General features: G+C 41.9%; 1 protein-coding gene across 1 annotated transcript; it reads left to right on the top strand.

Annotated features, from left to right (window-relative positions):
* Positions 1-9680: 9680 nt before the first annotated feature.
* On the top strand, positions 9681-14300 carry LOC113759128 (the record flags this gene model as incomplete). Its single annotated transcript, XM_027301701.1, has 7 exons — positions 9681-9978; positions 10045-11183; positions 11574-11835; positions 12268-12897; positions 13021-13804; positions 13958-14085; positions 14143-14300. Coding segments are annotated over exons 1-7 (3399 nt in total), but the record flags the coding sequence as incomplete, so codon positions are not given.
* Positions 14301-15148: the final 848 nt, after the last annotated feature.

Here is a 15148-nt window from a genome sequence, read left to right as displayed (position 1 = left end):
AAGAAAAGTCAGCCTTGGGTTTCCAAAACAGTCCTACCGCAACACAAATTCATCTTCCATTCGGATTCCATCTTTGCAACCATTGGGGAATTTCTGTCCAATCATTAATTCTGGAAATTTTTGTGCATCATTAGGTCAGTTTTAAGTGTCATTCTGAATCCTCTAAGTGTCCATTTACCTACCAAAACACTGACCAGAAATGCAGCAACCAGCAGCTCAAAATTCCAGTTTTGGGTAGAGTTTTGTCTAGGATCCTTAAAATTCAACTCTGAGTCATTCATTGAGTCGTGGTCAGTCTCTTCATCTTTTGTTTTTTTTCGTTCAAAGTGCTACAATCTTGTGACCCTGGTTGGTAAGTCGATCCACACTAGAAGGAGTTCTAACTTCTTCGAGGAGTTGACCGAGGAGCCTTGAAAATACCTTGGTGAGTTCATTAGAGTGTTCAAACACGAGAGCGAGAGTAAACACGTGAGGAAGTGTGCGAGATAAACTTTGCTTCTTTCCATTATTATTTTTTTTACCCTACCATGGCTAACGAGGGGGGAGCAAGCTCCCAAGCTTTTGATCTTAAACTTTTCACAGAAGCAATCAAAGGCGAATTGGGACGCATGATGGACCAAAAACTTGAACTAATGCATCAACGCATTGACAGCTTAGAGTTGTCTCATGGAAGCTCCAAAGGCAGCCGTGGAAAGGCTTATGCACATGAGTCTACCGACTCTAACTCAGACAACAACTATGAGCATAAGCAAAGTAGGTCCAAGCGTGAAGCTAGGCCTTCAAATGACCACATTCCGGGCATAAAGATGAAAATTCCGCCTTTCCAAGGACGATCAGACCCCGATGCCTACTTAGAGTGGGAGAAGCGGATTGAACTTGTCTTCGATTGCAATACTTACTCGGAGGAGCAAAAGGTCAAGTTGGCCGTGGTCGAATTCACCGACTACGCCGTTGTGTGGTGGGATCAACTCTCTACTAGTCGAAGGAGGAGTCGTGAACCTACCATACAAACTTGGACGGAGCTAAGACGACTAATGAGGAAGCGTTTCGTACCAAGTCACTACTACCGTGACTTGTACCAAAAGCTTCAAACCCTCAACCAAGGAGCACGAAGTGTCGAGGACTATCACAAGGAAATGGAAATACTCATGCTACGGGCAGACATCATGGAGGATCGAGAAGCAACAATGGCACGCTTCTTGAACGGATTAAGGCCCGAAATTGCTGATCAAGTGGAGTTACACCACTATGTGGAACTTGGGGACTTGGTGGAGAAGGCCATCAAGATTGAAAGGAGGATTAAGAGGAAGGGTTCAACTCGGAGTTACTCCAACTTTTCACCCTCTTATCCCCGAACTACACCACCAAAGAAAGAGGATAAAGGGCCGAGTAATTCCATCCCTTCAAGACCGAGGCCGGATATGACTAAGTGGGAGTCTAAGGCAACACCAAAGACTGCCATTGAGTCGAGCATGGGGCGAAATCGAGATACTAGATGCTTCAAATGCCAAGGCCGAGGGCATATTGCTAGCCAATGCCCGAACCAACGCACTATGATCATCTTACCCAATGGTGAGTTTCTCACTGATGATGAAGATGAGAAGGAGGAGTTGCCATCCCTTGAGGAAGAAGAGGAAGAAGAGGAAGCATTGCCCATCGATGAACGAGTTGGACTCGTTGTCAGACGAGCCTTAGCAACCCAAGTGAAAGCCGCTGACCATGCACAAAGGGAGAACATTTTCTACACCCGTTGCTATATCAAAGGCAAGGTATGTAGTTTGATCATAGATGGAGGTAGTTGTGCTAATGTTGCTAGTGCCTTGATGGTGGAGAAACTAGCACTACCCACTCTACGACATCCAACACCGTATCGTTTGCAATGGTTGAACGATAGCGGGGATGTTCGTGTGACCAAGCAAGTCCAAGTACCTTTCCGAATTGGAAAGTATGAGGACGTGGTGTTATGCGACGTGGTCCCTATGCAAGCATGTCACATACTATTGGGGAGACCATGGCAATTCGACAAGGGAGTTACATTCGATGGCATTACTAATAAATACTCTTTCAAGCAAGGCGAGAAGAGGATTGTGCTTGTGCCACTCACTCCTATTCAAGTTCGTGAAGATCAAGAAAGCTTGATCAAGGAAAGTGAGCTCGAGAATGAGAAGAAAAAAATAGAAAAAGCCGAGAGCTCAACAGAAAATGATAAGGCCGAGAAAATTGAGAGGAAAAAAACATATGGTGAGCCGGCCAAAATTGAAAAGAGAGAGAAAAGGCAAAATCTATTGATAAAAGCCAATGCAGTAAGAAAAGTTTTGAGTGTTAATACACCCATCTTTGTACTTTTGTGCAAAGAGGTGTTGGTTGTTACAAGTGATCTTACTAACACTCTACCATCTAGTATTGTCTCTCTTTTGCAAGATTATGAGGATGTCTTTCCCGATGAGATTCCAAATGGACTACCACCAATAAGGGGAATTGAGCATCAAATTGACTTGGTTCCAGGTGCCCCACTTCCTAACAGACCAGCCTACAAAATGGGTCCAGATGAGACAAAGGAGCTCCAACGCCAAATCGAAGAGCTTCTAACAAAGGGATGGGCACGAGAAAGCTTGAGCCCATGTGCGGTTCCCGTCATCTTGGTGCCTAAAAAGGATGGAAGTTGGCGAATGTGCACTGACTGTAGGGCCGTTAATGCAATAACGGTAAAATATCGTCACCCTATTCCTAGACTTGATGATATGTTAGATGAGCTATATGGTGCTGTGATTTTCACTAAAATTGATCTAAAAAGCGGTTATCATCAAATTAGGATGAAAGAGGGGGATGAATGGAAAACGGCCTTTAAAACCAAACATGGCTTGTACGAGTGGTTAGTTATGCCATTTGGACTAACTAATGCACCTAGTACGTTCATGAGATTGATGAACCATGTACTTCGTCCATTCCTTGGAAAATTTGTAGTTGTATATTTTGACGATATCCTGATTTATAGTAGGAGCTTAGATGAGCATGTTGAACATGTGAAGCTTGTTCTTGATGTACTTCGAAGGGAAAAGCTCTATGCTAACCTTAAGAAGTGCTCCTTTTGTACTGATCAACTTGTCTTCCTAGGCTTTGTTGTGAGTAAACAGGGAATCAAAGTGGACGAGGAGAAGGTTAAAGCAATTCGAGAATGGCCTACTCCAAGCACGGTGGGTGAGGTACGTAGCTTCCACGGTCTTGCTAGTTTTTATAGACGATTTGTTAAAGATTTTAGTACCATTGCTGCACCTCTAACTGCTGTAATTAAGAAAAATGAGCCATTTGTGTGGAGAGATGCTCAAGTACGTGCTTTCCAAATGCTTAAACATCAACTCACACATGCACCACTACTTGCATTACCATGCTTTGACAAGATGTTTGAAATAGAGTGTGATGCATCTGGGGTGGGTATTGGAGCTGTCCTAATGCAAGAGGGCAAACCAATTGCATACTTTAGTGAAAAACTCAATGGGGCAGTTTTGAACTATTCCACTTATGATAAGGAGTTGTACTCCTTAATCCGTGCTTTAGAAACTTGGCAACATTACTTGAGACCAAGGGAATTTGTCATACACACTGACCATGAGTCGCTTAAGCACATTAAGTCACAATACAAGTTGAATAAGCGTCATGTTAGGTGGATTGCATTTATTGAAACCTTCCCTTATGTGATTAAGTACAAAGTGGGGAAAACTAATGTTGTTGCTGATGCATTATCACGTCGGTACTCTTTGCTTACTCAACTTGATGCAAGGTTGTTAGGATTTGAATTAGTTAAAGAGTTATACACCAATGACCCAGATTTCTCAGGTATTTATGACTCTTGTGGTTCAGCAACTCAAGGTAAATTCTACATCCTTGATGGATTTCTTTTCTACCTCAATCGACTATGTATACCTAACTGCTCTATTCGCTCTTTACTTGTTAGGGAAGCACACGGAGGTGGCTTGATGGGACACTTTGGCGTGGCTAAAACCTTAGCTATCCTTCAAGAGCACTTCCATTGGCCAAGGATGAAACGAGATGTGGAGCGAATGGTGGCTAAATGCATTACTTGCCACAAAGCTAAGTCTAAACTTCAACCCTATGACCTTTATAGTCCTTTACCTGTACCTAAGGAACCTTGGACCGACATTTCCATGGATTTTGTTTTAGGGTTGCCTAGGTCAAAGAGGGGAAATGATAGCATCTTTGTTATTGTTGACAGATTTTCAAAAATGGCACATTTTATACCATGTCACAAAACAGATGATGCATCGCACATTGCTGATTTATTTTTCAAAGAAATCATTAGATTGCATGGCATGCCTAGGACAATTGTCTCTGATAGGGATGTCAAATTTTTGAGTTACTTTTGGAAAACTTTGTGGGGAAAATTGGGTACCAAATTGCTATTTTCTACTACTAGTCACCCACAAACTGATGGCCAAACTGAGGTTGTCAATCGTACACTATCTACACTCTTGCGTGCCATCATTAGAAAAAACATTAGAACCTGGGAAGAGTGTTTACCCCATGTTGAGTTTGCATACAATCGTACGGTGCATAGTTCTACTCATTTTTCACCATTTGAAATAGTCTATGGTTTTAACCCTTTAACACCACTAGACTTATCACCTTTACCTACTTCTGAGCACATTAACATGGATGGTGCTAAACGAGCAGATTTTGTCAAGAAATTACACCAGCAGGTACGCCTAAACATTGAGCGAAGGATGGACCAAGTTGCTCAACGGGTTAACAAGGGACGCCAACGCGTTGTGTTTGAACCTGGTGACTGGGTGTGGTTACATCTACGCAAGGAAAGGTTCCCAGTCCAAAGGCGCAATAAATTACTTCCCCGAGGAGATGGGCCGTTCCAAGTCATCAAGCGCATCAATGACAATGCTTACAAACTGGACCTACCCGGTGAGTACAATGTGAGCGCTACATTCAATGTCTCTGATCTATCTCCTTTTCTTGCAGACGATGAAGCTGATTTGAGGACAAATCCTTTTGAAGAGGAGGGGGATGATACGAACCAAGAGACACCATTGCGAACTATTCGAGTTCCCCTAGGACCCGTAACTCGAGCACGAGCTAAGAAGATGAGGGAGGAACTCCAAGGACTTGTTCATGAGATACAAGGCCAAGAAATTGTCCCCAAGGTCATTGAGGGACTTGAGCATGAAGGAATGAAAGCCATCCATGTAGTGCACGTCAAAGAGAACCATGTGTGACCCTTCTCTAGTCACATTTGCTGTTTTAATTAAGTCATTGTAATAAGGGCTTAATGGTCCATAGCATTGCTTATTTACCTAAGCGATGACCTCATAAGGTTATTTACCTAAGCGATGACCTCATAAGGTTGTTTACCTAAGGGATGACCTCATAAGGTTTGGTCAAGCCCACAATTCTTAGTCTTATGGAAATAGTCAAGCCTACAATTGTTAGTCTTAGTCAAGACCACAACTCTAGACTAGTTCCACATTTAGTTGTTCATCTCTATGTAAGGCTATAAATAGCCTACACTTCCAATGGTTTTGGCATTCAATCAATAAATCAGATTTTGAGAGTTTTCTTGGTTTCTCCAAGGCTTCTTGAATACCTTAGAATTTCTCTAGGTGTTCGTGACTTATCAATCTAGAATCGCACTAGGTTGTGGCGTCTTCTACCATTATACCAAGGTTCGTTAACCACGTGATTAACGGGTTGAGGTCATCCGCTCCAAACTTGGTGTCCTCTTGTCGATCCTGAATCTAATCTTTTACGGGTTTCGTCACAAGGTTGGCGACGTTCGTATCAACATCACAAACAACTTCGTCAATGTAGTTGCCAATGGAGAAAGGAAGACGTACCTGTTTGTAGACACGTACTTCACCATCTTCGCTTAGCCATTGTAGTCGGTACGGGTGTGGATGTCTAGTCGTTGGAAGTCCCAAGCTCTCTACCATGAGCAAACTTGCTACATTGGTGCAACTACTACCATCAATGATGAGACTGCACACTTTGTCACTTCCAACTCCCGAAAGAACAATTCGGTTGGAAACCTTTTGTACGGTTGGAAGGTAGGCTATTAAAGACCCACCCACGTTAGCCTTAACTTGCAAGCACAAGGTCAAGCTCGGATTTTCTGTTCAAACACACCCAAGGCAGTTTCGGATGTTTGTTCAAGACAATAGCAACTAGATGGAATCTCAACAACGTGACGCAATCAACCCTCCTCAGGCTCCCCCCCCAATGGGTTACCCAAGATATTCCCTAGATAGAAGCAAAGACTCCAAGAAAGCCTTTCACCAATGCTCGAGAGTACAAGAAATTGTTCGCTAGACGGACGAAACAAATTTCCAAGAATCAAGAGGTTCAAGAACTTCAAGAAGTAGTAGTGGACCGAAACTTTTGAAATTTTTTTTTCCTTTTTGTAGTCTTGGATACAAGATGTAATCCGTGATTGATTTTGGCAATAAACTTCGGACTTTCTTTCTTGTTTTTCGTTTCTTTTTTTTTTTGACTTATACGAACAACACAACACAAGCTTGGCCGATTGGACTATTTTCCGGATTTGGTTCAGCCAATTCACACGCACAAGGAATCTTCAAGAACTTCAAGATCCTTCAAGAACTTTCAAGGAAGTTATCAAGAACTTCAAGAATTTCAAGATTGTGGTCGAGAAACTCAAGATTCTTGTAGGCTCTCTCGAGATTCACAAATACCAACAAGTTTCACCACAATTCATATTTGAAAAACCAAGTAAACAAGTTGGATAACTCAAAACAATGATACCAGAAATTATGGACAGCAATAGACAAGCCAACGATGGAACACAAGACAGAATTTCAAGGCACTATGGACGGAACTAGAAGACGCACTTGGACAGATTTGTGGACACAATTATGGGGAGATTCAAGACAACGAACCAACACAAGAACGGACAGAATATTGACGACTCGCGACAGGGTACAAACACGGACAGAAATTCGGCGCAACAAGGGAATAAACTCGGACAGATTTGACACATAAGTAAAATCCAACTACGGCCCGATTGCAAAACACAATGATTGAACACAAAACGGACAGAAATTGACGACGCCAATGGCAAAACAACTTCGGACAGATTTGTGAACAACGAAGAAACAACTAGCGATGCAACAAACAAACAAGACAGCGGAAAAATAGGAACCCTAAAACGAACTAGACAAGAACAAGTAAGAGGATATAACGACTTGATACCTCAACCAGCTCTGAAGCCAACTGATACGTTCCTCGGTCAACTCGTTCCGAGACACGTAGCACGATTGCCCAAGGACCTAGAGGGATACTCAACCGTTTGGATTACGGAACCTAGAACCAAGAGTGATACGAACCAAGAGACACCATTGCGAACTATTCGAGTTCCCCTAGGACCCGTAACTCGAGCACGAGCTAAGAAGATGAGGGAGGAACTCCAAGGACTTGTTCATGAGATACAAGGCCAAGAAATTGTCCCCAAGGTCATTGAGGGACTTGAGCATGAAGGAATGAAAGCCATCCATGTAGTGCACGTCAAAGAGAACCATGTGTGACCCTTCTCTAGTCACATTTGCTGTTTTAATTAAGTCATTGTAATAAGGGCTTAATGGTCCATAGCATTGCTTATTTACCTAAGCGATGACCTCATAAGGTTATTTACCTAAGCGATGACCTCATAAGGTTGTTTACCTAAGGGATGACCTCATAAGGTTTGGTCAAGCCCACAATTCTTAGTCTTATGGAAATAGTCAAGCCTACAATTGTTAGTCTTAGTCAAGACCACAACTCTAGACTAGTTCCACATTTAGTTGTTCATCTCTATGTAAGGCTATAAATAGCCCACACTTCCAATGGTTTTAGGCATTCAATCAATAAATCAGATTTTGAGAGTTTTCTTGGTTTCTCCAAGGCTTCTTGAATACCTTAGAATTTCTCTAGGTGTTCGTGACTTATCAATCTAGAATCGCACTAGGTTGTGGCGTCTTCTACCATTATACCAAGGTTCGTTAACCACGTGATTAACGGGTTGAGGTCATCCGCTCCAAACTTGGTGTCCTCTTGTCGATCCTGAATCTAATCTTTTACGGGTTTCGTCACAAGGTTGGCGACGTTCGTATCAGTTGGTATCAGAGCTAGTTAAGAGGTATCACGTTATATCCCTTTATTTATTTCCTTTCGAGTCAAGTTGTCCAAAATTCTGTTTTCGTGTTCTAAGTTTGCTATCCGCAATTTCCAGATTTGTTGCATCGTGTTCTTGCGTTATTTTTCCAGATTTGTTGCATCATAAACTTGCGTCTAGTTGTTGTTAATTGCTGTGGTTAGCCTTGTTTAGTCCAGCCTTTTTTTTTGTGTCTTATTCTTGATTCTTTGTTTGTGTTTGTGTCTTGTTTCTATCCTGTTATATCCATTCAATTCCAGTCTTTTGTTCTATTTGATCATTCGAGGTTACTGTTCATCCGAAAAAAATCAGTTTGTAGCAAGGGTTTTAGAAGTCCTATCTAGTTATTACCTTGTGTTCTTGTTTACATACAAAAAAAAAATAGCTGGCTAACCTTACAAAAATTCCTGGAAATCTGTCTTGATCAAAACTTGGGTTTCTTGAAGTTCCTAATTGTTTAAAACCACAATCTTGAAGTTCTTGGAACTTTAGTTGGGATTCTTGAAGACAACCAAAATCTGTCTTGATCAAATCGTGAAATCTTGGATTGTTTGGGGAGGAAATCATCTTCAATTTCGTGTTTCTTGAATTCTGGAAATTAACATCTTGAATTCTTGAAAGAATCTTGAAGTTTCTGGGTTTTGGGAACCAAATCTTGGTAAACAACAAGGCTGCAAAATTCCAGCTGCCAAAATCCTTGTCTTCACCACAACAATCTTCTTTCTTGACTAAGAACATTTTAGCCACGAAATTTGACTCTTCTTGGCTGATTAGAAAACAAAAACAAAGGAAGAAGAAGAATATTCAGCCTATTCAAGTCAAATTTCCCAACCTATTCAAGTCAAATTTTCCAACCTGTTCAAGTCAAATTTTCCACCCTTGTTCCCAAAAACAACCAAATCAGTTCCAATCTTGAACTTGACCTTAGAATTTATGGGAACCAGCAAATAGGAAGACTAATCCTTGTTTCCAAAGGATTAAGGAAGAAAAGTCAGCCTTGGGTTTCCAAAACAGTCCTACCGCAACACAAATTCATCTTCCATTCGGATTCCATCTTTGCAACCATTGGGGAATTTCTGTCCAATCATTAATTCTGGAAATTTTTGTGCATCATTAGGTCAGTTTTAAGTGTCATTCTGAATCCTCTAAGTGTCCATTTACCTACCAAAACACTGACCAGAAATGCAGCAACCAGCAGCTCAAAATTCCAGTTTTGGGTAGAGTTTTGTCTAGGATCCTTAAAATTCAACTCTGAGTCATTCATTGAGTCGTGGTCAGTCTCTTCATCTTTTGTTTTTTTTCGTTCAAAGTGCTACAATCTTGTGACCCTGGTTGGTAAGTCGATCCACACTAGAAGGAGTTCTAACTTCTTCGAGGAGTTGACCGAGGAGCCTTGAAAATACCTTGGTGAGTTCATTAGAGTGTTCAAACACGAGAGCGAGAGTAAACACGTGAGGAAGTGTGCGAGATAAACTTTGCTTCTTTCCATTATTATTTTTTTTACCCTACCATGGCTAACGAGGGGGGAGCAAGCTCCCAAGCTTTTGATCTTAAACTTTTCACAGAAGCAATCAAAGGCGAATTGGGACGCATGATGGACCAAAAACTTGAACTAATGCATCAACGCATTGACAGCTTAGAGTTGTCTCATGGAAGCTCCAAAGGCAGCCGTGGAAAGGCTTATGCACATGAGTCTACCGACTCTAACTCAGACAACAACTATGAGCATAAGCAAAGTAGGTCCAAGCGTGAAGCTAGGCCTTCAAATGACCACATTCCGGGCATAAAGATGAAAATTCCGCCTTTCCAAGGACGATCAGACCCCGATGCCTACTTAGAGTGGGAGAAGCGGATTGAACTTGTCTTCGATTGCAATACTTACTCGGAGGAGCAAAAGGTCAAGTTGGCCGTGGTCGAATTCACCGACTACGCCGTTGTGTGGTGGGATCAACTCTCTACTAGTCGAAGGAGGAGTCGTGAACCTACCATACAAACTTGGACGGAGCTAAGACGACTAATGAGGAAGCGTTTCGTACCAAGTCACTACTACCGTGACTTGTACCAAAAGCTTCAAACCCTCAACCAAGGAGCACGAAGTGTCGAGGACTATCACAAGGAAATGGAAATACTCATGCTACGGGCAGACATCATGGAGGATCGAGAAGCAACAATGGCACGCTTCTTGAACGGATTAAGGCCCGAAATTGCTGATCAAGTGGAGTTACACCACTATGTGGAACTTGGGGACTTGGTGGAGAAGGCCATCAAGATTGAAAGGAGGATTAAGAGGAAGGGTTCAACTCGGAGTTACTCCAACTTTTCACCCTCTTATCCCCGAACTACACCACCAAAGAAAGAGGATAAAGGGCCGAGTAATTCCATCCCTTCAAGACCGAGGCCGGATACGACTAAGTGGGAGTCTAAAGCAACACCAAAGACTGCCATTGAGTTGAGCTTGGGGCGAAATCGATATACTAGATGCTTCAAATGCCAAGGCCGAGGGCATATTGCTAGCCAATGCCCGAACCAACGCACTATGATCATCTTACCCAATGGTGAGTTTCTCACTGATGATGAAGATGAGAAGGAGGAGTTGCCATCCCTTGAGGAAGAAGAGGAAGAAGAGGAAGCATTGCCCATCGATGAACGAGTTGGACTCGTTGTCAGACGAGCCTTAGCAACCCAAGTGAAAGCCGCTGACCATGCACAAAGGGAGAACATTTTCTACACCCGTTGCTATATCAAAGGCAAGGTATGTAGTTTGATCATAGATGGAGGTAGTTGTGCTAATGTTGCTAGTGCCTTGATGGTGGAGAAACTAGCACTACCCACTCTACGACATCCAACACCGTATCGTTTGCAATGGTTGAACGATAGCGGGGATGTTCGTGTGACCAAGCAAGTCCAAGTACCTTTCCGAATTGGAAAGTATGAGGACGTGGTGTTATGCGACGTGGTCCCTATGCAAGCATGTCACATACTATTGGGGAGACCATGGCAATTCGACAAGGGAGTTACATTCGATGGCATTACTAATAAATACTCTTTCAAGCAAGGCGAGAAGAGGATTGTGCTTGTGCCACTCACTCCTATTCAAGTTCGTGAAGATCAAGAAAGCTTGATCAAGGAAAGTGAGCTCGAGAATGAGAAGAAAAAAATAGAAAAAGCCGAGAGCTCAACAGAAAATGATAAGGCCGAGAAAATTGAGAGGAAAAAAACATATGGTGAGCCGGCCAAAATTGAAAAGAGAGAGAAAAGGCAAAATCTATTGATAAAAGCCAATGCAGTAAGAAAAGTTTTGAGTGTTAATACACCCATCTTTGTACTTTTGTGCAAAGAGGTGTTGGTTGTTACAAGTGATCTTACTAACACTCTACCATCTAGTATTGTCTCTCTTTTGCAGGATTATGAGGATGTCTTTCCCGATGAGATTCCAAATGGACTACCACCAATAAGGGGAATTGAGCATCAAATTGACTTGGTTCCAGGTGCCCCACTTCCTAACAGACCAGCCTACAAAATGGGTCCAGATGAGACAAAGGAGCTCCAACGCCAAATCGAAGAGCTTCTAACAAAGGGATGGGCACGAGAAAGCTTGAGCCCATGTGCGGTTCCCGTCATCTTGGTGCCTAAAAAGGATGGAAGTTGGCGAATGTGCACTGACTGTAGGGCCGTTAATGCAATAACGGTAAAATATCGTCACCCTATTCCTAGACTTGATGATATGTTAGATGAGCTATATGGTGCTGTGATTTTCACTAAAATTGATCTAAAAAGCGGTTATCATCAAATTAGGATGAAAGAGGGGGATGAATGGAAAACAGCCTTTAAAACCAAACATGGCTTGTACGAGTGGTTAGTTATGCCATTTGGACTAACTAATGCACCTAGTACGTTCATGAGATTGATGAACCATGTACTTCGTCCATTCCTTGGAAAATTTGTAGTTGTATATTTTGACGATATCCTGATTTATAGTAGGAGCTTAGATGAGCATGTTGAACATGTGAAGCTTGTTCTTGATGTACTTCGAAGGGAAAAGCTCTATGCTAACCTTAAGAAGTGCTCCTTTTGTACTGATCAACTTGTCTTCCTAGGCTTTGTTGTGAGTAAACAGGGAATCAAAGTGGACGAGGAGAAGGTTAAAGCAATTCGAGAATGGCCTACTCCAAGCACGGTGGGTGAGGTACGTAGCTTCCACGGTCTTGCTAGTTTTTATAGACGATTTGTTAAAGATTTTAGTACCATTGCTGCACCTCTAACTGCTGTAATTAAGAAAAATGAGCCATTTGTGTGGAGAGATGCTCAAGTACGTGCTTTCCAAATGCTTAAACATCAACTCACACATGCACCACTACTTGCATTACCATGCTTTGACAAGATGTTTGAAATAGAGTGTGATGCATCTGGGGTGGGTATTGGAGCTGTCCTAATGCAAGAGGGCAAACCAATTGCATACTTTAGTGAAAAACTCAATGGGGCAGTTTTGAACTATTCCACTTATGATAAGGAGTTGTACTCCTTAATCCGTGCTTTAGAAACTTGGCAACATTACTTGAGACCAAGGGAATTTGTCATACACACTGACCATGAGTCGCTTAAGCACATTAAGTCACAATACAAGTTGAATAAGCGTCATGTTAGGTGGATTGCATTTATTGAAACCTTCCCTTATGTGATTAAGTACAAAGTGGGGAAAACTAATGTTGTTGCTGATGCATTATCACGTCGGTACTCTTTGCTTACTCAACTTGATGCAAGGTTGTTAGGATTTGAATTAGTTAAAGAGTTATACACCAATGACCCAGATTTCTCAGGTATTTATGACTCTTGTGGTTCAGCAACTCAAGGTAAATTCTACATCCTTGATGGATTTCTTTTCTACCTCAATCGACTATGTATACCTAACTGCTCTATTCGCTCTTTACTTGTTAGGGAAGCACATGGAGGTGGCTTGATGGGACACTTTGGCGTGGCTAAAACCTTAGCTATCCTTCAAGAGCACTTCCATTGGCCAAGGATGAAACGAGATGTGGAGCGAATGGTGGCTAAATGCATTACTTGCCACAAAGCTAAGTCTAAACTTCAACCCTATGGCCTTTATAGTCCTTTACCTGTACCTAAGGAACCTTGGACCGACATTTCCATGGATTTTGTTTTAGGGTTGCCTAGGTCAAAGAGGGGAAATGATAGCATCTTTGTTATTGTTGACAGATTTTCAAAAATGGCACATTTTATACCATGTCACAAAACAGATGATGCATCGCACATTGCTGATTTATTTTTCAAAGAAATCATTAGATTGCATGGCATGCCTAGGACAATTGTCTCTGATAGGGATGTCAAATTTTTGAGTTACTTTTGGAAAACTTTGTGGGGAAAATTGGGTACCAAATTGCTATTTTCTACTACTAGTCACCCACAAACTGATGGCCAAACTGAGGTTGTCAATCGTACACTATCTACACTCTTGCGTGCCATCATTAGAAAAAACATTAGAACATGGGAAGAGTGTTTACCCCATGTTGAGTTTGCATACAATCGTACGGTGCATAGTTCTACTCATTTTTCACCATTTGAAATAGTCTATGGTTTTAACCCTTTAACACCACTAGACTTATCACCTTTACCTACTTCTGAGCACATTAACATGGATGGTGCTAAACGAGCAGATTTTGTCAAGAAATTACACCAGCAGGTACGCCTAAACATTGAGCGAAGGATGGACCAAGTTGCTCAACGGGTTAACAAGGGACGCCAACGCGTTGTGTTTGAACCTGGTGACTGGGTGTGGTTACATCTACGCAAGGAAAGGTTCCCAGTCCAAAGGCGCAATAAATTACTTCCCAGAGGAGATAGGCCATTCCAAGTCATCAAGCGCATCAATGACAATGCTTACAAACTGGACCTACCCGGTGAGTACAATGTGAGCGCTACATTCAATGTCTCTGATCTATCTCCTTTTCTTGCAGACGATGAAGCTGATTTGAGGACAAATCCTTTTGAAGAGGAGGGGGATGATACGAACCAAGAGACACCATTGCGAACTATTCGAGTTCCCCTAGGACCCGTAACTCGAGCACGAGCTAAGAAGATGAGGGAGGAACTCCAAGGACTTGTTCATGAGATACAAGGCCAAGAAATTGTCCCCAAGGTCATTGAGGGACTTGAGCATGAAGGAATGAAAGCCATCCATGTAGTGCACGTCAACGAGAACCATGTGTGACCCTTCTCTAGTCACATTTGCTGTTTTAATTAAGTCATTGTAATAAGGGCTTAATGGTCCATAGCATTGCTTATTTACCTAAGCGATGACCTCATAAGGTTATTTACCTAAGCGATGACCTCATAAGGTTGTTTACCTAAGGGATGACCTCATAAGGTTTGGTCAAGCCCACAATTCTTAGTCTTATGGAAATAGTCAAGCCTACAATTGTTAGTCTTAGTCAAGACCACAACTCTAGACTAGTTCCACATTTAGTTGTTCATCTCTATGTAAGGCTATAATTGCCCACACTTCCAATGGATTTAGGCATTCAATCAATAAATCAGATTTTGAGAGTTTTCTTGGTTTCTCCAAGGCTTCTTGAATACCTTAGAATTTCTCTAGGTGTTCGTGACTTATCAATCTAGAATCGCACTAGGTTGTGGCGTCTTCTACCATTATACCAAGGTTCGTTAACCACGTGATTAACGGGTTGAGGTCATCCGCTCCAAACTTGGTGTCCTCTTGTCGATCCTGAATCTAATCTTTTACGGGTTTCGTCACAAGGTTGGCGACGTTCGTATCATTAAGTGAAGTGCCTGAGCAATACCTAGGGTTAATGTACCGTAGGATGTGTTAATTGCTATGATATGTATATAAAGAAATCATGTTATTGTCAATGTGTTTTGAAAATGCTTTTATTGAACCTTATAGCTATTTTATTTTGCTTATACTTATTTACGAATAACTATATGAATTTACGAATAAATGAA

This window comes from Coffea eugenioides, unplaced genomic scaffold (genome assembly GCF_003713205.1).
Source record: "Coffea eugenioides isolate CCC68of unplaced genomic scaffold, Ceug_1.0 ScVebR1_925;HRSCAF=1685, whole genome shotgun sequence".
Taxonomy (NCBI): domain Eukaryota; kingdom Viridiplantae; phylum Streptophyta; class Magnoliopsida; order Gentianales; family Rubiaceae; genus Coffea; species Coffea eugenioides.
This window is presented reverse-complemented; position numbering and strand designations above follow the sequence as displayed.